The following is a 23,942-nucleotide window of genomic DNA, read 5'->3' as shown; positions in this document are numbered from 1 at the left end:
ACACACAGCCGGAAAAAATCTGCCACTTCCTTACAGAGCCCCTCCTCCAACACACACGAACGCGCATTTAGCTGGGCCGGCTAAAATGATTGGTCGTACTTTTTACAGTACTACGGCTTCCACAGATGACATTTTTTTATGGATTTTTTGTCAAAGCACTTAAGATATTCATTGCTATCGGGATGTTAAGAGCATTCCATGGAATATAACAAAAAGTGTATCTCGAGCCGGTTTCTCAAACTTACCTACCCCACCTTTAACTATTATTATTATTACTATTATAATTTATTTATTATTACTATTACAAATGTTTCTAATAGAATATAACTAGCTTGAGAACATGTAGGCTTTAATTACTTTAGAACACAAGAATCTGTATCAGATAAGATGCATTTATAATAACCCTCTCAGTGGTGCATCAGACCCCCAGACAGCGCGTGCAGCGGGGTGCCGGTGTCGGTGTTTTTCCGCCCCCTTTCTTTTGGTTTCGCCCACTGGCCGGCCAGCAGCTCCTCAGCCATTATCCCTCCGCTCCTGCTGCTGCTGCTGCTGCTGGAGATGCGGATGAGGATGAGACTCTGCAGCTCTGAATGAATCCAATGTCTGTGGCCCGCTGCTGGACGGCTGCGCTATGAACGCGTTATCATTCCACAGTCCAGTGCCTGGATCCACTCTCATTATGGATATCTTGTATTTTCTGTGGATACTGCCAACGGTGTGGGCTGTCGAAGGTAAGCCGGAGTTAACTGTTGTTTGAAGGATGAATGTGTGGGGTCAGCCCGGCGCGCGGACACGGACATTAGAGTCCGGCATTAATGCAACACACACACTATACTGTGTGTTTAACGGCGTCTCACAGCAGGGAGGCTCTGGAAACTCTAGATCTAAACAATGGTTTACATGCAGCTCTGTTAAAGATATCTGTCCTGTGGAAGAATCAGGCTGGAAACACGTCTGTTGTCTGGTCTGGAATTAATCTGCTTCTGTGGCTTTACTCTTTATTTGGTCGATTGGTTTGAATGTTATTATTATTATTATTATTATTATTATTATTATTATTATTATTATTATTATTATTATTATTATGTGAAGTCGCTGGGTTATTGGACACAGTTTGTCATGGACCAATGGCAGGGACCAACAGTTGTGTGTATCTGCGACTGGGTGTGTGTGAGTGTGTGTGATTCCTGCGGAGGCTCCAGGACCCAGCACAGTGCAGAGACCCTGCAGAGTGAAAGAGACAGAGAAGAACTGATGCATATTTCACATAATAGCCTAGTTCCCTATCTTCCCATGCACCACCTCCTTAAAGTATTATTGTTTTTGCATTACCTAAACCTTTAAAAAAAACGACAGACCAACTGTGAAGCTATTCTGTACCTTACTGGCCTGCACTGGTGAGTCAGCCATCGAGGAAAGAACATGTGAAGAAAAAGAGATTATGTTGGTTGTGGGGTTCCTGCGGTTTAAAAATAGGGTTTGATGTCCAGACTGGGGTTGATTAAGCAATCAGGAGCAATACTTATTAACAAATACCATGGTGTGATGTCAGGGCCGGCCCTAGACTTTTGGGGGCCCTAAGCAAGCTTTGGCTTGGGGGCCCCCCTCACTCTAGCGCGTTCTCACTACACGGAACCAACTTTTGTCTTATGATGTTAGCATAAGCACACATATTGTATAAATAAGCATGTAAACACCGTGGACCTAACATCCTCTAGGGGGGTCCTCACCTCCTCTAGGGGGGTCCGGGGGCTTGCTCCCCCGGGAAGATTTTTTAAAAATATTGAAGTTAAAAGCATCAATCTGGTGCACTTTGAGAGCAACATTAAGAGATCTATGGATACATCTCTCAACACCCATATGAAACAGAACTGTAAACAGATTTTTCTTTATGGATATTTTACAAATCACTCCCCTTTCAAACTGTATTCTTGTTTTACTGTCATATAGTATTTCATAACTGTTTTTCATTTATTCTCTCTGGCTGTCCATCTCATAATGTTCACATAGAAACTAGCTGTCAATAGGAAAATCATTCAGAAGAATTATAATTTCATGCAAAAATCTGTCACAAAAAGAGGTTGCCCATTTAAATTCAGGTGTTGTTATGGCAACGTCAGTGGCCAAACAGCCACATTTACTGCTGCAAATACGTTCAAACATGCTGTCGACACGTAAAGCAGTGGCAACTATGCCACCATTTCAGCTGACTTTTTCTCAGAGATACTGTCACATAACATCCATATATTTCAGTGCTAGGTTGATGCTTAGCTAAGCTAACTATGAAACACTTTAACTGACAGGACTCAGGATCAACTGTGTACAGGTAGCTTCTAGCTTCATGTCGACCAGTAAGTCAACATTTCCCAGAGAGCTTTCTTTGAAATCACCAGGTAACGCTAAAAAACATTACATTTAGATTGTATGACAAAGTGTTTATTTAATATCTCTGGCTAGCTATAGCCAGTTGCTAACGGTTTAGCTTACCCCCGCGATTCAAAGTAACGTTAACGTAGCTGTAATTTATGCTTTGCTTACATGTTCGCATAACTTGGAAGTTTACTGACATTTACATACCTTGTTTACCTGGCTCGAGTGGTGGCTCTGGGGTTGTTGTGTGAGCCACCACTTGAGAATTGTCGTTTTTTTAAGAAAAAATGTTCTTATGTTCATCTTCAAAAACTCTGAGTCCGACTGACAGTTTATTTTAAACATTGTCACAGGATAGGTACCTGCCAGCCAATAAGACAGATGTTTATTTCCATGCAACTCTCTGGTTGGTCTGGTGTCTAATATAATACATGACTTTGAGAGTAGGCAATCTAGGCATATTAACAAAATTAATTAAACATACTTATCACGGCGACGGTGTACTGAGATTATTATTTTATATATATTATTCTTTTTTTTTTCTTTTTTTGCTAGGGGGCCCTTAGTGGCTGCGGGGCCCTAAGCGGCCGCTTATGTCGCTTAATGGGTCGGGCCGGCTCTGTGTGATGTTCACAAAAAGAAACACAAAAAAGTCCACACGATAAAACACTTTAGGGATCCACATGTTGGTGATTGTGATTCATGCAGTCAATGGATTTAAAGGTTAAGACCAGCTCCAGGTTCTATGAACTGTTTCAGTTCCGTCAGAGGTGGAAGAAGTAGGCCTACTCAGATTTTGTACTTAAGTAAAAGCAGCAATGCTAAATTATAAAGGTACTCTTATAATTATATCAGAAACAATGCCCGACGTGTTTTGGACGTAATATGGTCTTTGTTTACATTAGCAAGCATCGCTAACACTCAGAGCTTACCTGTACTGGAGAGAGCACATGTGAAGAAGCAGGAAATAAAAAAAGGAACTCACCTTGTGGTAAACCCGCAAGAGAAAAAGAGTTTGAGCTCCATACTGTTTCAGAAATAATCCTTGATGTGGTTTGGAACATGATATGGCGTTTAATCACGGCAGCATTCAGCTGTATCTCGGTAGAATTCTGAGCAGGCATTAGTTCCCCCTCCTCTTTTTTTTTCTTTTTCAAGCTAAGGACCCCGAACCTGCAGTTCTTTAACAGGGCTGAAATAGAGGGATATGAGGGATGTCTAAAATGCACGATCTGTTTGGTATTATGAGCAAAACACACCATAGACATGTTTTTTATATATTTTTGATATATCTGAGACTAGGGCTGCCCTCGACTAAAGATTTTTTTTCTTCTAGTCGACCAATAGTTGTCAATTAAGGTGATTATTCGACTAATCGTCGCACGTTTATGATACATTATGATTATAAATATATATATATATTTTGTATTATTTTTTTCTGATAAAGAGCGTTATTATAACAGCATGTTACGTTGTGCTACACATCAAATATAAAATAAAACTGTAATAATGAACCTTTGAAATATAAATGAAATGTAGAGAGCGCATGAGTCACAGCGCACGGACGCAGCGGTATAACAGCAGAAGCTCCAGTAAGGATTCTTATTGTGTGTGTGTGAACAAGCAGCGAGGACACACACGGAACATTTAGTTTAAGTTTCTATTATTCATATCTGAATATAACAACCCAATAAATACTACAGAGGAAACGGAAACACTGAACATATGAGCGTCGGCATTCAGGAAGCTGCACTCTGATGGTGTGGATAGGGAGGAGACTTTTTGCCGTCGTAGTTTGCTAGTCCTTTACTCGCTCAGAAGGATCCACACTTTGCATTTCCTGCCCGACCAAATTAACTTAATGACCAGGGGCCTCATTTATAACGCCTTGCGTAGGATTGACGTGAGAAGGTTGCTTACGTAGTACAAAGCAAAAAAATAGGTACAGACATTTTCCGACTTTTTCCGATTCACAAAACATTGCGTACCGGCGAGGGAAGTGCGTACGGCACTTCCTACACCTGTTTCCCTTTATAAATCACAATCGACTCGAAATGCGGCGCAGCTTTTGCAGGCTTCACGTAACGCCCATATTTGCCTATAAATAGTCAAAGAAACGCCCATTCATTCATTTTGACTGACTGCATGAAGAAGATCGCAGGAAATTACGACCGAACAGCTAAAAAAGACATCTCACACTGTGTCAGATTTTGGTTATTTTGGGGAGGTCGAGATAAATCATATTGTTTGGTGGATGCAGTTTGAACCAGAGTAGCAGCATGGAGGTCGGATCGTCACCAAAATAAATAAATAAGTGGTCCGAAAAAAGTTAATGACCAAAGAAATACACATAATCTTCCTCAGGCAGTGTGTTTGTACCGGGGACAGGAGACCCCTCCTTGATGAGAAACTGTAAGAAATGATCGGGGAATCCCTCCGGAGTGGAGTCATGACGACTGGATCTGAATGATGTTGTTGTATTTGGTGGTTTGTGTTCCAGCTGTCGATCAGCAACTATATATCCATAATCCACCAGTTAAAGGAAATACAACTAATGGGTTGTGTTATATTAGCTGTACAATTTACCACATATGGTGTTCTTAGTTTCCATACCTCCTGTGTTTTACGAGCGACTTATCAAGTCTTGGCAAACGGCATAAAACACGATTAAACGTGATAGTATATAAAACCATGCTCGTATCTACAACCTATAGAAATGCAAAACGGTGTCAGTTTAGACGTTATTCTGTCCTCCTGCTTACCGCATCATTTATGAGAAAACATTTCATAACATTAACACAACATATTCGAGGTGGTTTTAAATAACCTATCCGTATTTATTTATTTCTCCAAGTTTTTGTGTGCACTGAGGAGTCTCAAACAGGCGTTTGTTTAATCATTTTAAGATTGGCTTTAATCAATGTTTGAAAATGAATTCTTCATATGATAAATGAGAGGTAACATTTTATTTATTTCCACATATTTCTCTCCATTCTTCCTTCTGCCAACGGTGTCGCAGTTTCTCGTCTCTCCCGTTTGTGTGCTTAGTGCGTACGCATGGGTTATGCTGTGTTCACACCGGACGCGATGCGACGTTTGGGGGCGGCGCGATTACATGTAAAGTCAATGCAGAGACGTGGACAGACGCGAATTCGCTCCGACGGCGCGCATGAAGCGGTGGACGCAGCGCGAATCACACGATTGAGGCGATTGAACAGTGCCGCGTTAAACGCGAGAGTTCAATTTTTTCAACTCGAGCGTCAAATTCACATGACGCGTTCTCGCGGAAGCCAATCAGCGGTGAGGATCTCAGCCGCCGTCACTGACGTTCAACCACACAACATCAGCCGTTAGCTGTTAGCAGTTAGCACACAGAGCTCACAGCTCCTCATATCCGTTCAGAAACTGGACAAAAGTTAAACAAGTACAAACCACAGACTGTCTGTGTCATGGTGAATACAGTCGCTGCTTATTTATGTCTGTAGGCCGTTGTTGTGAGTGTGGAATGAGCATATACAACGTTAGCTTAGCCTGGTTGACCCGATCTTCATTCAGAAAACAAGCATTTTAAAAGGTGTTTTGCCTGCCGTCTTGTCTGCAGACTTGTCAAAGCATTAATTCATGGTTGTTACTAACCGGTATCAGTATGTTGTTACTTCGGCATCATTTAGAAACGTGTATTACAATTTAATCACGGTAAAATATGTTCATTTGTTGTAGTTGTAGCTCCCGAGCCAGCGCGTCTTGTTTGAATGATGCGAGTAAACACAGCTGGCAGCCGCGGTGAACCTCCAGCGTTTAGAGCGATGCGATAGGAGCGATTAGAGCGAAGCGAATAGTCGCATCGCGTCCGGTGTGAACGCAGCATTAGAGTTTGCGTGGAGGACCGCACATTTTCCCGTCAAGTTAGTATTTTATAAATCGCATACATTGCGTAGAAACTGGCGTACGCCATTTTTTGAGCGTATATCCCTTTATAAATGAGGCCCCAGGCTCCGCTCTGAATGAAGTCTGAGGGGGTTTCCGGCTGACGCGTCATAGCACATGCAGCGCACGGATAGAGCTTTTATTTATTTAGTTATTTTTTTATATAATCGTTTGTGTTCAACTAATCGAATAATGAAAAATTGCTCGATTAAGACTTTATTAGTCGACTACTGATTAGTCGCCTAATAGGGGGCAGCCCTATCTGAGACCCATAAAATATGCCTAAAAATTGTATAATAGGAGACCTTTAAAATATACTTATTAATAAAAGTACTCGATATGCTTAATGGCTAATTTTCTAATCATATATTAAATTACTGGATTATTATTATTTATGCATTAATATGTATATAACAGCTAAAGGTATTTGTATACTACTGCTGGATATCTTAACCTATAATTATATGTAATGTATATTTAATAATAGATTTATTTCATATTAGCTATAATCTGAATCTGTAAAGTAATTTAAGCTGTCAGATAAATTTGGAGGTGGAGTAAAAGTAAAAGATTGGCTTCTGAGTAGAAGTATAAAGTAGCATAAAATGGAAATACCTAAGTAAAGTACCTACAATTGTAATTAAGTACAGTACTTGAGTAGACGTACTTAGTTTCTTCCTAGCTCTGAGTTCTGTCCAGCCTCCCTGGTCTTCAGTACCTTCACCAAACTGAGAGCAGGTTCTCCTCACGGCCTTGGAGAAGTTTGTTCTGACTGATGGATTTATTGATGCCTTCATCTGAAGCCAGCAGCTAAGAGTTCCTACCACTCTTGTTTCTTCTTTGAAAAAGGAATACTCCTAAAAGAAAGGGGGCATGGGCCGTCCAAAACTAAAGGAATACTATAATGCTGACCAATTAAGATATGTTGTATGCTGGTGCAAACCAGATTACACATCAAAGTGGAAGGAAATAGAAAAAGAATGTGTTGAATATCCAATCCAGAATATTATTGGCGATAAAGAAATATACAAGATAATACAGAACCAACTAGATTTAATTACATCCTTCACTCTGAAATTATGGTTTCAAATAATTAAAAAGCACGGGATAGGAAAATATATGCATTTACTAAAATGGGTAGCATTTGATAATAGTTTTAAACCGGCTGGATACGATAAGGGATTCAAACTATGGGTAACCAAGGGGATTACAGCATGGTGCACTTTAGGGAAGGATGGGGAGCTGGAGAGTTTCCAGAATTTGAAGGATAAACATGATCTGGATAAACATGACTTCTACAGGTACTTACAAATAAGAGACGACTACAAAAAGCCCCCTCTGCTGAAGTGAATGGTGTGATTCAAATCATAACTAATTCATACAAAGAAACCAAAATCAGAATCATAACTGCTCTGTACAAAGTATTGTCCACAAATAAACATTCAACTAAATACATAAAAGAGAAATGGGAAACAGAATTGAACACAACCATTTCAGATGATGATTGGCAAAACATGTGGAAGATACATCAATCATCCACCAATTCACGGATATGGAGGGAATACAGATCTTTTATCACACCTAAGATTCAGAGTAAATACTTAAATACAAATCCTCTGTGCTGGAGAGAATGTGGAGAATCAGAGGCCAACCATTGACACATATTTTGGAAATGCCAAAACATACTTAAGTTCTGGGAATCGGTACACAAGGTTTTGCAAAAGATACTGAGATATGAGGTTCCTATGGACTACATGGTACTCTATCTGGGCAATTTTACAGAGGGAAATGTTCACTACATAGATATATATCTTGTAAAAATACTGTTGATAGCTGGCAAGAAAGCCCTAACTAGGAAATGGTGCAAGATGGAGCCTCCTACTGTGGAACAGTGGATGGAGATTGTGGAGGAAATTCATTTAATGGAAAAAATGACATATCGACTGAGACTGCAAGAAACACAATATGAAGAGAAATGGGAGAAATGGTCAATGTTTAAGATTCAAATCAGCGACAAGGAATACTGACTGATTGAGTAAGAGGAACTGTTCTGACAAATGGTCAAATAAGAATGTGACTCCCGACTGCATTTTTATTTTATTTTATTTTATATTATCTCTGTATTTGTATCTATTGCTGTATTGTTTATTTAGTCTGGGTTGTTATGTACGTGCACAGCTGTTGTTGTAATGTTTTTATATAATAAAAACTAAAGTGAGAAAAAATAATACTCCCTCAGTGTGTACCTAGAGGCTTCTAATAACTGAGAAGAAGCATGGCCCTATGTGATGAGCTTGCTTAAGACCTTGAGAGCAGAGGCCTGTACTACAAAGCCAGTTCAACATAACCTGGATATGTTTGAGTTAGCCGGTTGGCCCAATCCAAAACATACGCGCTCTCGCTAAGCGGTCCTACGACGCTGGTTATCAAGTGGATCGCTCAAGCCAGCCGTGTCCTATCTAGTTAGGTGCGCGTTCACATGAAAGGGGTGGTATTTGGAGCATTCGACCAATCACAAACATGGACAAGCGTACTGACAGCGCAGCGTCATACTTCCTGAATGAAAAGTGAACTTTAATATTAGTCAAATATGAAGAAGTTAAACTTTAAACATCCATGACTTAAACACTTTATCCAGGATAAAAGCCACATAGCTGCACCTACAAGGTGAATACAGCTGGTAAAAGAAAAAGTGTTTGAATGCGTACATTAACAGGTTTATGATATCACTGCCCCGTCCAAGACACGAGTGGATCTGACTTTAATTACATTTGACTCGAGTGTTTCGTTAATTTAATGTGTTGCTTAAAATAATACTTCTGCATACAGTATGTGACACTGTGAGTGTTGCACGGCCAGATACGGCTCAAGAAGCTGACTCAGATAAGGAAATATATGATACATTATGATGTGATATGATATGAATGATAATGGGACACATCTACGTCTGCACTCACAGTGCCGCGGACTGTACGTAATGTTACTCTGATCCGGTTACTTATGTTGTGGCAGATATTTAAGTAAGCTTTCTTAACGCTAATGTTATAATAGTCAGATCGCTCTGAAGATGGGAGGGGATATTCTATTAATTTTCACGTTCACACAGTCAGTGATTTTTGCCGGCCGTCTTTCCTGCAACGGCAGTTTAAACTGTATTTCCTTTCTCCTGTAATATGACTTGATAGCTTTAAACTCCGCACACGGGGCTCTGATTGGTCAGCAGGTGGATCACTGAGTTGATCTCTTAGCCTGCAACCTAACCTGCTCCGGACCAGGCTAGCCGTTCAGCATAAGTTACCATGGAGATCTAGCCCGCTAAAAAGTGAACCAGCGTCGTAGGACCGGAAACCCAGAGTTTTCCCTGAAGTTAGCTCGCTAAGCGAAAATCCAGCTTCGTAGTACAGGCCCCAGATAGCAAAGTAGCCCATAAAAGTCAAATAGAAATTAAAATATCAATATTAGTCACAAGCCTCTTTACTATTCTCTCTACCTCCACGAAGTAGAAGTCCCCTGATCTCCAATTCCTGTGGCGATTCCAAAGCTCAAAGATATCACATGTCTGAATGAGTTTGGCAAGATGCTTATATAACGATACACTGTATCTCTGCTATATTTCTATACATGTGATTCATTGTAAAAGTAACATAGCTTCAATGAAAAAATTGGGCAATGTGGGACAAATAAGTGTGATACTGTTGGACAGTGAATTGAAATGTTCTTAACAGCCCTGAAGCTTCTTTAAACGGTTAAAGAAATACTGCTTGTTAAGGGGCTAGGGATGAGATGCCTGAGAACGGCAAGCATAACTATAACACTTCTGTATTTATTGGCTGACTGAAATAATTATATATTGTCCTTTATTCACATTGTACATGTCAAAGTAAATGCAGGATTGTCCTCCGTGCTGATTGGATTGAATTTGAATATTGTTTAAAGATCTCTCAAACTGAACTCAAAAGTGTTTCACATGGAGATTTGTTCATTCAGAATGAGTATAATTTGGTCTTAACACAATTAAATAAACATGATCAACAGGGTTAACATTTAAAATGCATGCTCCCTTCGGACATGCAGAGAGCGAGAGTAAGGAGGGCTAAAAACTAATGCAGTACATCAGAAGCACAAACTGGTTTAAAGTGTTTTATATTACCAGGAGTTTAGCACAACATGGAAAAGCAATCCCTGGTAGGAAAATGCAATAATATATTAAATATTACCATAAAAAGGTTTGCACTAAAATCAATGAATAATATTTAACTCCTTTTGACCAGAATAATGGTTTTAACTATTTTGGTAATGTCACACAGCCCTAATATACAGTATATCAAAGTCTGCTTGGATTTATGTTTGACTAAAATACATTTTGAATATAATAAATGATTATTTTGTCCTTACTATTTTTAATAGACCTGAGCCTGTGAAACACTGCATAACGTTCTCTGTGGCTGACAAGGATCTCTGTAGTCAGTGACCTGTCTCACTGATGTCATCGGAGCATAGCAACATGGGATCTTTAGTCTTGAAACATGTAACAGAAACATTGTGTCATTTGGATTTGCATTAAGGGAGATGTAGGACAAAGAGCTTTTTTAATAATTGACCCACTATCAAATTATGTCTACAATCTCTGCATTCTCTGCTGTTAAAATGTCTTCCTTTATTCTTGCCTATGAAAAAGTAATGCTGCATTGTTAATTAGTAATAAATAGAGTACTCTATTAGGACTTAGGTCTTAAGTAACATAGGGAGTAGTGATCTACTGTATATCCAATAAAAAACAAAACACTACTCCTGGTAGTGCTGGTTTTATATTGAACTCAACTTAATTTATTCACCTTTTCTTAAAAATAAAAACAGCTTCTAACCTTATTAAAAGAAATGTCTATGACTGCGCTCGAGACATTGGCGGACTTGAATCAGCAGTCAGGGCTTTGATGTGATAATGTGAGGCTTCACAGCTTCTCTCAGGCTGGGAGCCAAATTGTTTGTTTGCCATCACGCGAGGACAGGCTGCTCCAGTGATGATGAACCGCTGCGGGGCTGGAACGTTTTCTCAATCTTTCACAGCCAATGAGTGTTATTTCGTAGTGATGCTAATAGTGTAGCAGCAGTTTAATGTGTTCATATGCTTGTAAGCTCTTGTAGCATCTCATCACCCTCAAACTTGATCTCCATTCTCTGCCAGGAGCCAGTTCTCTGGAAGCATCCTACACTTTAGAGCTGGGTCTAGTTTGAATTGAGTAAAATCATAATCTTACAGCATACAGGGATATTTTGAATACAAGTGTTCTTTAAAGTATAGTGGAACAACAACTGAAGGCCCAGCAGCCAGGTTACATCTGGTGGCATTAGTCAGTGTGTTTTAAGGGCCAACATGACTTTGCCTTAAAGAGGCGGTGTCAGACGGCGCCTGATGGTACAGATCTTCTGCCCTCTATCCTTCAGGAACAAAGTGGAGGTACTCCAGGGAAGTGTTGGTCTTCAGAAGTGCTTCAAAGGCTGCATGGCTCACTAAAGGCAGCAGGACATGGGCCTGTTTATTTAGGTATTTATATATTATTGCAGCTTCTTTTGGAATCAAACGCTGGCGTGATGATAAAAGCTCAGGGTGGCGGGGTACGTTTTTATTTCAACAAACGATACACAAGCTCTGTAACTGTCAGAAAACTCCTTTGCACATTTGCACAACATTTCAAACAGTAATCGGTGTTGTTGCGTCTCTTATATCTGCCTGGCAAGTTTCTGCAACTTTTTATAATAGTGTACATCCACCTGTGGCAAATGTGGTCTCTACCACCAATACTATCTCTGAAGCAGTGCAAAAACTCAGATATACCTGATGCAGGTACCAATTTTATACGGGATAAAATGAATGTCTCCCTCTCAAAGACACTATCACCAATATGCCTCCTGCCCAGGTGGGATACAACAGTGTCTTTTGCTATGGGTCAGGGACGTCATTCCCACTGGGCTCTGTGGATCATAACCGTTTAATGACAGAGAAAGCACCGACAGAAGACTGGACAGAGGAGTCTGTGCTCCGTTTGAAGGAATAATATGACCGACAGGGACATGCTTGAAACTAATGGCACAACCACTTGGATGGACTTGTTGAAGTCAGATGTCAGATGCTCCCTTTTATAGAGACATGATTATTCTTTGTAAGCAAGTTCAAATTGATTTGTGTCACGATTGGATACTTTGACTTTTTACTGCAAACCAAATCTACTGGCCATTAAATATAATATTCTGTTTAAATACTGTTTTGAAAGCTAAGTTTTAAAAGCCAAAATGGTTACATTAATAACAAGGGGGGGGAGAGAGAGAGAGAGAGAGAGAGAGAGAGAGAGAGAGAGAGAGAAGAGAGAGAGAGAGAGAGAGAGAGAGAGAGAGAGAGAGGAGAGAGAGAGAGAGAGAGAGAGAGAGAGAGAGAAGAGAGAGAGAGAGATCTCTCCTCTCTCTTCTCGGTCTCCTCTCTTCGTTCTCTCTCTCTCTCTCTATGCTCTCTATCTCTCTTACTCTCTCTCATCTCGTCTCTCTCTCTCTCCTCTCCATTCTCTCCTTTCTCTCATTATAGAGTCCGCGAGCTGAGAGAGAGAACTGACTGCTGTCAGTTGGAGTGATGACATCATCGTGTTCCATTACACAGGTGTTTATAGTTGAGCTAACGAGCTCTGTAGAGATGCTAGAGAACTGGACAATATAAATTGCCTTTATTCCAGATACAAAAGCAGATTACAGATCAGTCTGCTGACTGCTTACCTATAAAAACAGCAGGAAGTGTTGGACTCTGGCTCTGCTTTATGTAACCCCTCAGAGCTGACAGCCACACCACACTCAGCCGGCCTTTGTACTCTGCCTTTCTCTGCTGCGCTTCACTCTGCTTCCATTCACAGTTCACACACTGGCTATTTTTACCTGGCAGGGCACATTTGCAGCAGCTAAGCACAGATGTTCCCCATGCTCCTCAGGCAGAGCTCGTCCTGCTAGCTGCCTCTCAGCAGCTGCTGCAGAGACCTGAAGCATCTTCATCTGTACTGCCATCGACAGACAGTCTCTCCCAACGATCTCAGAGCAGGTGCTGAGGCGGCACGATCATTTTTACCTTCCCCACAGGACGAGTTGTGATTCAATACAATACAAGGGGCTTAGAGAAAACAGTAACAATTTATAACACTATATTATATATATACAGTATGTTATATTATTCCACCAATCTTAATTTTGCAAAACACAATCTCCTTTGCATCTGTTCATTTCTGAGAATTGTTGTGATGGTCTCAGCACTATCAGTGTAGTCAGTACTCTAAAAGTTTGTTATCATTACCATGGTCTTGGGGAATATTTGATTCTGATTGGCTGGTCTGTTTCTGATAAAGGACAACTACTTAGAAGTGTCAGTGAGACTGTCTGTTCCTCGTTTAAATTAAATAGCTACATAAACAGCCTGTATGTACAGTCAAAGCCTTCATTTACAATTTACTGCAAAACATTATCAAGATAACCTCTAAGTACAACAACCACTGACAATGTTGCTGTTGAAAAAGGAAACATTAAAGATCTCCTATTATGCTATTTTTAGGCATATATTATGGGTCTCAGATATATACAAATATATAAAAAACATGTATATGATGTGTTTTGCTCAAAATACCAAACAGATCATGCTTTTGAGACATCCCTCATATCGCTCTGTTTTAGCCCTGTTAGAGAACTGCGGATTCGGGGTCCTTAGCTTGAAAAATAAAAAAGAGGAGGGGGAGCTAATGGCAGATTCAGCTCAATGCTGCCGTGACTAAATGTCATATCATGTTCCAAACCACATCAAGGATTATTTCTGAAACAGTATGGAGCTCACATGCTTTTTCTCTTGCGGGTTTACCACAAGGTGAGTTCCTTTTTTTATTTCCTGCTGTTTTACACATGTGCTCTCTCCAGTACTGCGTTAGCTCTGAGTGTTAGCATGCTTGCTAATGTAAACAAAGACCATATTACGTCGAAAACAGTATGGCATTGTTTCTGATAGCAACTTTCTGATAGGGCTGTGGGTCCGCATTGCTGATATTGCGTCATATCGGATGCAAATCTGGATCAGCTCCGTTGTACCCCGTTTTTTAGAGATTTGGGTACGGAGGAAAAGAGAGAGGGTTTTATTTTCTGACGCTGCGTGAGTTCCCTGACACACCGGGGACACATATTTATGTATAAAAGACATACAAAAGTGCATTTTGAATAATAGGTCCCCTTTACAGAGCAAATTGGAGAAACGGGAAGTTCTAACACCTGGAATATTAAATCACAGAAGATAGGCAGTTAATACACTGGAGGTCAAATTGTCAATAGGGACAAAAGAACAAAAGTGTGTAATACTCAAATACCTGCAAATGCAGCCCTAACAAGAAACGAGGTGAGGAAAACCACACATTACATTACAGTAAATGACATGACATTACATTAGATTACAGCACAGTACAGTACAATACATTACATTGCAGTACATTATATTACACTACATTACATTATATTACAGTATATTTAAATTATATTATAGTACATTACATTATGTTACATAATAGTATATTACATAACAATATATTACAGTGCATTACATTTCATTACAGTATGTTACATTACATTACATGAAGCTTTTATCAAGCCACTTACAAAGCACCTTTACACCGTTAGCCAGGCCTACAGGGGCAATTTAGGGCTCAGTGTCTTGCTCAAGGACACTTTGACATGTTGACTGCAGGTGCTGAGGCCTGAACCACCGACTCTCCAATTGATATGTTTAGCCCCTGATCCACAGCCGACCCCCATATACACACAATTACACTAAGGTTTTCCTCTTCATCTGATCATTCTAAAAAACAAATATAGGCCGTCTGGAGGAGATAGTGGTGAGAGAGAGCACTGTGAACACGTTTGTGTGTGTGTGACTTATAATATCAGCTTGTATATCAGTTCTAGGTTAGCTGTTTACATTTTTTGAAGGAAAAACACAGACCCCACCCATTCTCCTGTCAGCCGTGCAACATTAACGTTAACAAAGTGTATCCTAGCTACAGGTCCTCCTAGTTGTAAGTCATCTGATGTAATTCCCTATAAAAGGTTTAATGATTATTGATTTCATGTTGTTATAATGATATTTGCTTTCACAAAAGTGAAAAGACTCGAAATCTTAGTTGAACCTTAAGCCATATTCAACCAACATTTGTCCTGGTTCCTCAGAGCACTTCCGGTTGTTGAAGTTGGAGAGAAGCCAGCCTGGCCTCAGTGCCCTTTGCTGCCGTTCCTCAGTGGAAATCAGTTATCTAAGCCAATCAATAGTCGGTGTTAGGAGCAGCAACGTGCTCTTTCGCCTCTGGGAGCAGTGACAGAAAACATCGAAGCATTAAAGCGGCTCATGACCCAGTTCTTCACTGGCCCATTGACGCTTCACCAAACTATGGAACTTGAACTTGATAACTGAGCATGATAGAGAGACACCACAGTGGGACATCACTGGCCAGACTGGGTCCACGGTGCAGGAATGTATAACATTTAACTTTTAACTTGGGTAGGTATCTAGGCTGTCATTTCTCCTCTGGTTAGCTTTCTGTTCAGTTCATACGCTAATAACCACATGCAATCTACTGTGAGAGGGATAATGGCCGGCTACCTACTAAATAAATCAATAATTTGACACAAAATATTACAGCATAGACTGTGTAACTGAGGAAATGTAATTCATACAGTATCAAACTTGGAGGAGTGTGGACATGTCCCTGTCCTGCTCTGTGTACCCGGCAGTGGAGAAGGATCTCTCCTAAACAGGATTTTGAGCAGATGCATTTAATGACCGCATAATTTGTCTGTCTTTCACCATCACTTGATACCATGTGAACATTTTAATAAAATTCCAGTGATTTTCTTATTTGATTGCTGTAACAAATGAGGCCTTATATATCTTTATGCTAACAGTAAATACACACATTTCTTAAAGGTCCCATGTCATGGCCATTTCTACTGATCATATTTCCATTGTTGAGGTATACTAGAATTGATTTATATTGTGCAATTTTCCAAAATCACATTGGTTTCTCATACAGCATCTCTGTATAGTATGTGTATTCACTCTCTGTCCTAAACGGCTTGTTGGAGCTCCTGCCCCCCCCCCCCCCCCCCCCCCTGTGAGCCCAGTGTGCTCTGATTGGTTGGGACGTTGCGAGGCTCGCTGCGAGGAGTGGACAGGTTTCCGGGTCGGCGATACAGAGAGACACAGCTAAACTCATCCTGAGCACACACAAACACTCACAGCCGAAGTAAAAACAATAAGTGTGGCTTGATATTGAGTAAGAAAAAGGTTTATAACGCTGTGAGAAGGGGTCTGCGGAGAGCATTTCTCCACGATCCCAACTCGTCTATTGCCAGCGTTCAGGGAGCTCTATGCAAGTCAATGGGGACTCGCTGTTAGTTAGCCAAGGGATCCTGGTGTGTGAGGTGCTCCACGGATTTGGCCAATCCGGTCATTTGTTGTTGATTTGGGTGTTCACACGTCACAGAACCCAGGAAGCAAACAATGGAAAATGAGAAATCTCCAATGAGGCGTTTTGGGGCAGCATAGACAGGTCTTTTCTGTGTTAGAGTTTTACTCGCTACAGGGTGTACTTTGAGGGTTTTTTACTCTGTAGACCGTTTACATGCACAAAAACCTTCATACCACACACTGTAAAAAAAAAAAAGTTAGGACAACTCAAACTTTCAAGGCAACAGGCTGCATAAGATTTTTAAGTTTTGAGGCCAACTAAAATGTGTAAGTTTCTGTTTTCAATTGAGTCAACTAATTATATTTTGTCGAGATAACTCATTCAAATTTTGTACAACTTCAAGTTTGGAGTTCTGCATACTAAACATTTTAAATAAGTAAAGGTTGTGCTAACTTATTATCTTTGGTTTGGAAAATGTATCTTTCATATGTTTAAAAACTTCTAACTTTGAGTTCCACATACAAAGAATTCCAATAAGTTAAAGTTGTGCCAAGTTATTATTTTTGGTCTAGAAAATGTATGTCAGGGTAGAGCGAAGCAGGCATGACCCAAATGCAGGTTTTACAGGAAAAATACCTTTATTTCAAGGCTAAGTAATCATACAGAGCTCTCCGCCGTGAACACAGTCAACAATCAGACAGACATCCCGGGGAAAAGCAGAGGCCGAGAAGGGGGACTCGGGCGGACGGCCCGGGGGCAAAGCAGAAGCCGAGAAGGGGGACTCGGGCGGACGGCCCGGGGGCCAAAAAATGTTAGACAAAAAATGTGCTTGTGCCCTAAGAGTGAGAACATGTCTTTCAAAATGTTGCAAGATGTTCATGTCACTAGATAACATTTTAACTGTAAAGATAAAGAATTTGCTAAACTTGAGACTTGCTTTTCAGCAGTTTCCAAAGTAAACCGTCTTTGTTCTAAGTCAAACAACATGTTTTAGGGGGAATTTGATGGAGCATTCTCCTTTCAAATTTCCCTTGTTTTCAATATATCAATGTAATAACAAAGGTCACAGCCTAGAAAGTGGATATGATAAAGTACTTAGTCCTTGAAATGTTACATGCGCAAAGTAAGCCAGCCAGCTTAAGAAATAAAAATAAAGAAAATATTAGCTTGTGACTTAGAGAGAACTTGGTTTTCAAGTTTCTGTAATATTTTGTATCAGCTTCAAAAGAGTACTTGTGGTTTTGGGAACTCAATGTTCAAGTCACAAACAGCGGTGAAGGCAGGCAAATTAAATGGGGATATCTTGTAAATCGATTAAGAGCTTTGTTTTCAAACTCCTGACCCGCTGTGAGCAACTGGTGGAAAGTCCCATGAAGATGTGCTGAACAGTCTCAAAAGTGTACTTGTGTTCTTTTGGAAACTCAATGTTCAGGGCATAGAGTAGACCAAAAAGGTATACAAATGCAGTTGGGATGTCTGGTAGATCCGAGAGTACAATTGTCTCTTCCAAAACAACAGCAATACTGTGGACCATTTGAGACGGGGTAGGTCCACCATCATCTACGAGAACAGTGAGGACTCCCATCTTGACACCAGCAGTCTGCTTTTCTTCCGGATCAGTGTCCTGCATGTAGAAAGCAGATAAGCAATTATTATTTACCAAATAAGGATAATATATAACTGCAAATAAAACACTGGTTTGATTGCTCAGCAATGACACAATAATTACTGTGAAAATTGTAACTGTTCTGTTCTACAACTAGTTCACTAGTAGTTATGTAGCAGGTCTAGTATTTATCCTGAAAATCGGCCTTCATCTTCAAAACTGTTTTATCTATGATTATAGGAAAACTTAATAACTGCACTTGTATGACATTAAATGTAGACTTATGATTAATGGACAACCATACTGTACACACCAGGCATTTCAAGAAAAACTTCTGGAGGATTTGTCCGTCCTTATTCACGGACAAATAAGGGCAGACCTTCCAGACACATTCTCATTCGTTGCTGTGCAATGTCAGATGTCTGTAAATCAGAAAAAAAGAGCATTAGGATTTATGGTTAAAATGAGTGATTAAAGGGTAATTTCAGAATCTCAGAAGTCAGGATCGATTTATTTAAAACGGCAAATCTTCTCTGAACAAAACAACTTTGCAATAGTTGAGATTGAATTATTAATTATTAAACAGGACTTTGTTGATGAGATGAGGTAAAAGTGAAGTAAGTACCAAAATATGATGCTTTTACAAGATAGGACACCCCTTTTAGATATAAATGGATTTGAACCTTTTTAATGGCATTTTTGAGGCAACAGAAAACTTCACATTTGACATTCAAAATCAAAGATTTTTCTAGTAATTTGTCTAGTGAAATGTTCTAATTATGTGATACTGAATTTTGGGTTATAAAAAGGTGTAAACTGTAGTCATCCAGATTAAAACAAATAAACGCTTTAAATAATTCATTTTGTGTCTAATGCACCTACATAAAATATAAGTTTCACTCTTCAAATAGAATTACTGAAATTATTCAACTTTTCCACGATATTCTAATTTATTGAGATGCACCTGTTTGTTCTCTATAAGAAGATTGTAAATTATCATTACGACATTAAAGACAAAAGCTACTTGTTCATCAAGAGAATCCAAGAGGTTTTCCATCCCTTGTCCGAAGGCTCCTTTCCTGGCTCTATACAGTTTTATCAGTCGAGGACAGTATTTATCCAAGGCTGCTGTAAATGTCCCAAACAGGTCCTTGGTGGTGATTCGAGGAACTCATAGCAAATCTGTGGTACACAAAAGCAGCATAAAGACAAAAGCATTAATACAATGAATGACAGTTTTTGACTGTAGAAGCCATTTATATTGATGTTGTATAGGATAGATTATTACAAAGGTACAGAGATCACAATATGTGACAGGAAGCAGCTATTTTAAGAAAATAGGCATGTCTACATGCCCAGGGGAGAGGCTGGTGCGGAGGTGATTTACAATAAGTAACATACACGTAACACACACACGTAAATTGCTCCGCCCGACGCCTTTCAGCGTAACTTTACAAGCTTCATCGCCGTATTTATTTTCTGAATATGGTGATAAAAGTTACATATTCTGAAAGCCAAGACTTTGTTTGTTTAAATACAACCAGTTTTTGATATACATTCACGATTATCTCATGGAGCGGGGGACATTTATTATTCAGGCTTATATTTTCGATTCAATTAAATATTCTTATTAATTGTTAAACATGAATTATATGCATCAGCTGAGGTGTCGTATGATTCTCGGATTATGCGTGTTCTCAGCGAGGTTGCAAAAGCCTCCTTGAACTCGCAAACCACTCAATAAAAAAACATATTCATAACTCATTTTCGAATACGTGAATCATTTCGTATATTCGATTAATCATTCTCATCCCTAATATGCACCATCGTATATTTTTCAAGCTAAAAGCCGACCATGTTGCTGACAGCACATGTCCATGTTAACATACCTTTGCAAATCCGCAGAACCTCAGCGTCGCAAAGGTTTTCCCTCCTGGAGCTCCGTTAGCGCGCCAGTCGCCACCTGAACCGGGGATTGTAGTTGTTCATAGGCCGCTTCAACACACTCCGTCGTCTCGTCTCCGTCGGTCTGCTGCACTGACAGAGAAATTACTGTTACCACCTATCAGACATGTCGATCTATGAAGCTGTAACACGTTTAATCTTAAATGTTGTTTAACGTACTTAATTACCGAAAATAATATCGTTGGAGCTACGGTGAAAACATTTTTGCTGATGTCGACATCGTGCTCTTAAACGGTTGATTCACTCGCACACATTACATTCTAGTTGATCGTTAACGCACGGTAATCCTCCCTTAATTATGCAGTCCGTCTTTTACCATATATTCTGGCCATAAAACAGTTTAACGTTGTGTTTCCTCCCAGGCTCGACCTGACAGACCCGCATGCATGGATGTATAATAAGAACCTGCATGTCCTCAATGCTGGCCGACAGACGGGTTGCCAGAATATTGCTAAAACCCCCATTCATAGTTATATTTTTCTGCCACTGATATTCATCTTATATGTGCTAAGCTAACAGCCGACCACGTTTCTGGCTACACTTGTCCATCGTAGCATACCTTAGAAGTCTAGGGCCAGTCGCCAGATATGATAAACGTTTCTAAAACATTTGTCCTCTTTCAGAGAAGCGTTAGCTAGCTAATGTTAAACTCGGCTAATGTACCACAAACAAATATCTAGTGCCACATTAACTGATAATTCACTAACAATCAACTAAATAATTTGCAATCAATTACTGTTACACAAATCAGACATTTTCTATATTAATAATTTCAATACAATATTCAAACAAAGTGCTCACCTTGAGGATGATCAGTCCAGTTGAGAACAGCAGAGAGTGCCGAACATGTAAAGGCGAAATACTGTAGAAAACCCCCTGCAGATTTCTGTTGGAGACCCCGTTCTTAGCTCGAAGCATGCACAAAGAACTTAGTTTGAACTCTAACCTTGGATTTTTAAGTTTTGCCAACTGAATTTATTAAATGACACACACTTTACACAAGCAACATAATAAAGATAGTCGAGAGAACTACTTTAATGTAGTAATCAACTCAATTCAATATTTTTTGTTCACTTTACAAACAAATTATTTTCAGGCCAACAATTTTAAGTTTTCGTTTTTACAGTGCACAAGGGGACGGGTAATAACCGGAAAAGCATGACATGGGCCCTTTAAATGGCTTGTAGAGCCCAGTGTTTCATGTTGTATTCAATGTCCTGAGTACAGAGTACAAACACTTAAAGTAACATTAAAGTACTGACAGGACATATCTCATCTTAAGCGTCTTTCCTGTTGTGTTTAAGTTCATTTGCAAGAAACAATAATATTGATTTTCACTTCAGCATTTCAGAGTAATATTCATCTGTAAAATGTGTTGTCACAGGCAGGGACTGAATTTGGGGGACAAAATAAGACAAAGACAACATTTAAGTCACACTTCTGGCAGACATTCCATTTACCCAGAGGTAAAAGGATCAAGTACTTCAGAGCATTTCTCCAACAAGACACTGACACTGGGAGTCCCATGAAGCAGAACTTTTAGTAAAGCATGAATCCACTGAAGCATGTTCTCTTTCCCCAGGAGATCAGAAGAGCCGGTCCATGTGACATCTGCTCAATCAAAAGATTCAAAGTTAAAGTCATATGCACACAACCTACAGTGTAGGGATGGCAATGGAAATCTTAAATCCCGAGCTCCTCCAATAATGCAACATATAAGACATAAAACAATAAAACTAAATACAAAAAAAGGAAAATAAAAAGAAGAAGAGTAGAATAGAACAGTGCATGTTGCAGACCAATCTGTAAGTAATGCAGATAAAGCTGAAGTTAACTACATGTCAGGGAAGTAAATAATGACAATTAGCCAAATACTGCAGAGAGAGTTGTAAGTGACCAATTGAATGCAGGACTCTATACACATGTAAATAGAATAAGATTTATACAAGAACATAATTTAAAATGCAATACTGTACCGTAAAATTTAATTAAATACTGTTTATTACAGTGATAACTATTTAGATACATACATTGTAAGATGACAAATAGCTTAATGCTTTATTGAGGCTATTTACAGAGCTCAGGAGTTAACAGTCTTCTGGCCTGTGGGATGAAACTGTCCCTGAGTCTGGTGGTTTTATTCAGGATGCTGTGGTACCGCCTGCCAGACGGCAGAAGACTGAACAGTTTGTGGCTGGGGTGATGGGGGTCTTTTATAATCCTGAGGGCTTTCTTCCTGAGCCGCTGGGAGTAAAGGTCCTCCATGGATGGCAGCTCCGTCCTGGTGATGTTCTGTGCAGTTTTCACCACCCTCTGTAAAGCCTTACGGTTGAGGGCAGTGCAGCTGCTGTACCAGGCCGTGATGCAGCCAGTCAGGATACTCTCTATGGTGCACCTGTAGAAGGTTAGGATGCTCTCTATGGTGCACCTGTAGAAGGTCAGGATGCTCTCTATGGTGCACCTGTAGAAGGTCAGGATGCTCTCTATGGTGCACCTGTAGAAGGTCAGGATCCTCTCTATGGTGCACCTGTAGAAGGTCAGGATCCTCTCTATGGTGCACCTGTAGAAGGTCAGGATCCTCTCTATGGTGCACCTATAGAAGGTCAGGATCCTCTCTATGGTGCACCTATAGAAGGTCAGGATGCTCTCTATGGTGCACCTGTAGAAGGTCAGGATGCTCTCTATGGTGCACCTGTAGAAGGTCAGGATCCTCTCTATGGTGCACCTGTAGAAGGTCAGGATCCTCTCTATGGTGCACCTGTAGAAGGTCAGGCTCCTCTCTATGGTGCACCTGTAGAAGGTCAGGATCCTCTCTATGGTGCACCTGTAGAAGGTCAGGATCCTCCCTATGGTGCACCTGTAGAAGGTCAGGCTCCTCTCTATGGTGCACCTGTAGAAGGTCAGGATCCTCTCTATGGTGCACCTGTAGAAGGTCAGGATACTCTCTATGGTGCACCTGTAGAAGGTCAGGATGCTCTCTATGGTGCACCTGTAGAAGGTCAGGATGCTCTCTATGGTGCACCTGTAGAAGGTCAGGATGCTCTCTATGGTGCACCTGGTCAGGATGCTCTCTATGGTGCACCTGGTCAGGATGCTCTCTATGGTGCACCTGTAGAAGGTCAGGATCCTCTCTATGGTGCACCTGTAGAAGGTCAGGATGCTCTCTATGGTGCACCTGGTCAGGATGCTCTCTATGGTGCACCTGGTCAGGATGCTCTCTATGGTGCACCTGTAGAAGGTCAGGATACTCTCTATGGTGCACCTGTAGAAGGTCAGGATGCTCTCTATGGTGCACCTGTAGAAGGTCAGGATGCTCTCTATGGTGCACCTGTAGAAGGTCAGGATGCTCTCTATGGTGCACCTGTAGAAGGTCAGGATGCTCTCTATGGTGCACCTGGTCAGGATGCTCTCTATGGTGCACCTGGTCAGGATGCTCTCTATGGTGCACCTGGTCAGGATGCTCTCTATGGTGCACCTGTAGAAGGTCAGGATGCTCTCTATGGTGCACCTGTAGAAGGTCAGGATCCACTCTAGGAGTCTCTGTTGAACCTCCTCAGCCTGCGGAGGAAGAAGAGCTGCTGTCGAGCTGTTTTGGTGATGGTGGT

The 23,942-nt window shown here is 40.4% G+C and overlaps 1 protein-coding gene across 1 annotated transcript in view; it reads left to right on the top strand.

Annotated features, from left to right (window-relative positions):
- The first annotated feature begins 631 nt into the window (after window positions 1-631).
- ephb2a (eph receptor B2a) overlaps window positions 632-23,942 on the top strand; it is an 82,668-nt gene continuing 59,357 nt past the window's right edge. Inside the window, exon 1 of the mRNA XM_034129177.1 lies at window positions 632-731. Within this exon, the coding sequence (XP_033985068.1) occupies window positions 632-731 (100 nt within the window). The remainder of the gene's footprint in view (window positions 732-23,942) is intronic.

Source organism: Trematomus bernacchii, unplaced genomic scaffold, assembly GCF_902827165.1.
Source record: "Trematomus bernacchii unplaced genomic scaffold, fTreBer1.1, whole genome shotgun sequence".
Taxonomy (NCBI): Eukaryota; Metazoa; Chordata; class Actinopteri; order Perciformes; family Nototheniidae; genus Trematomus; species Trematomus bernacchii.
Note: the sequence above shows the minus strand (reverse complement) of the source record. Positions and strands in the feature narration are given on the sequence as shown.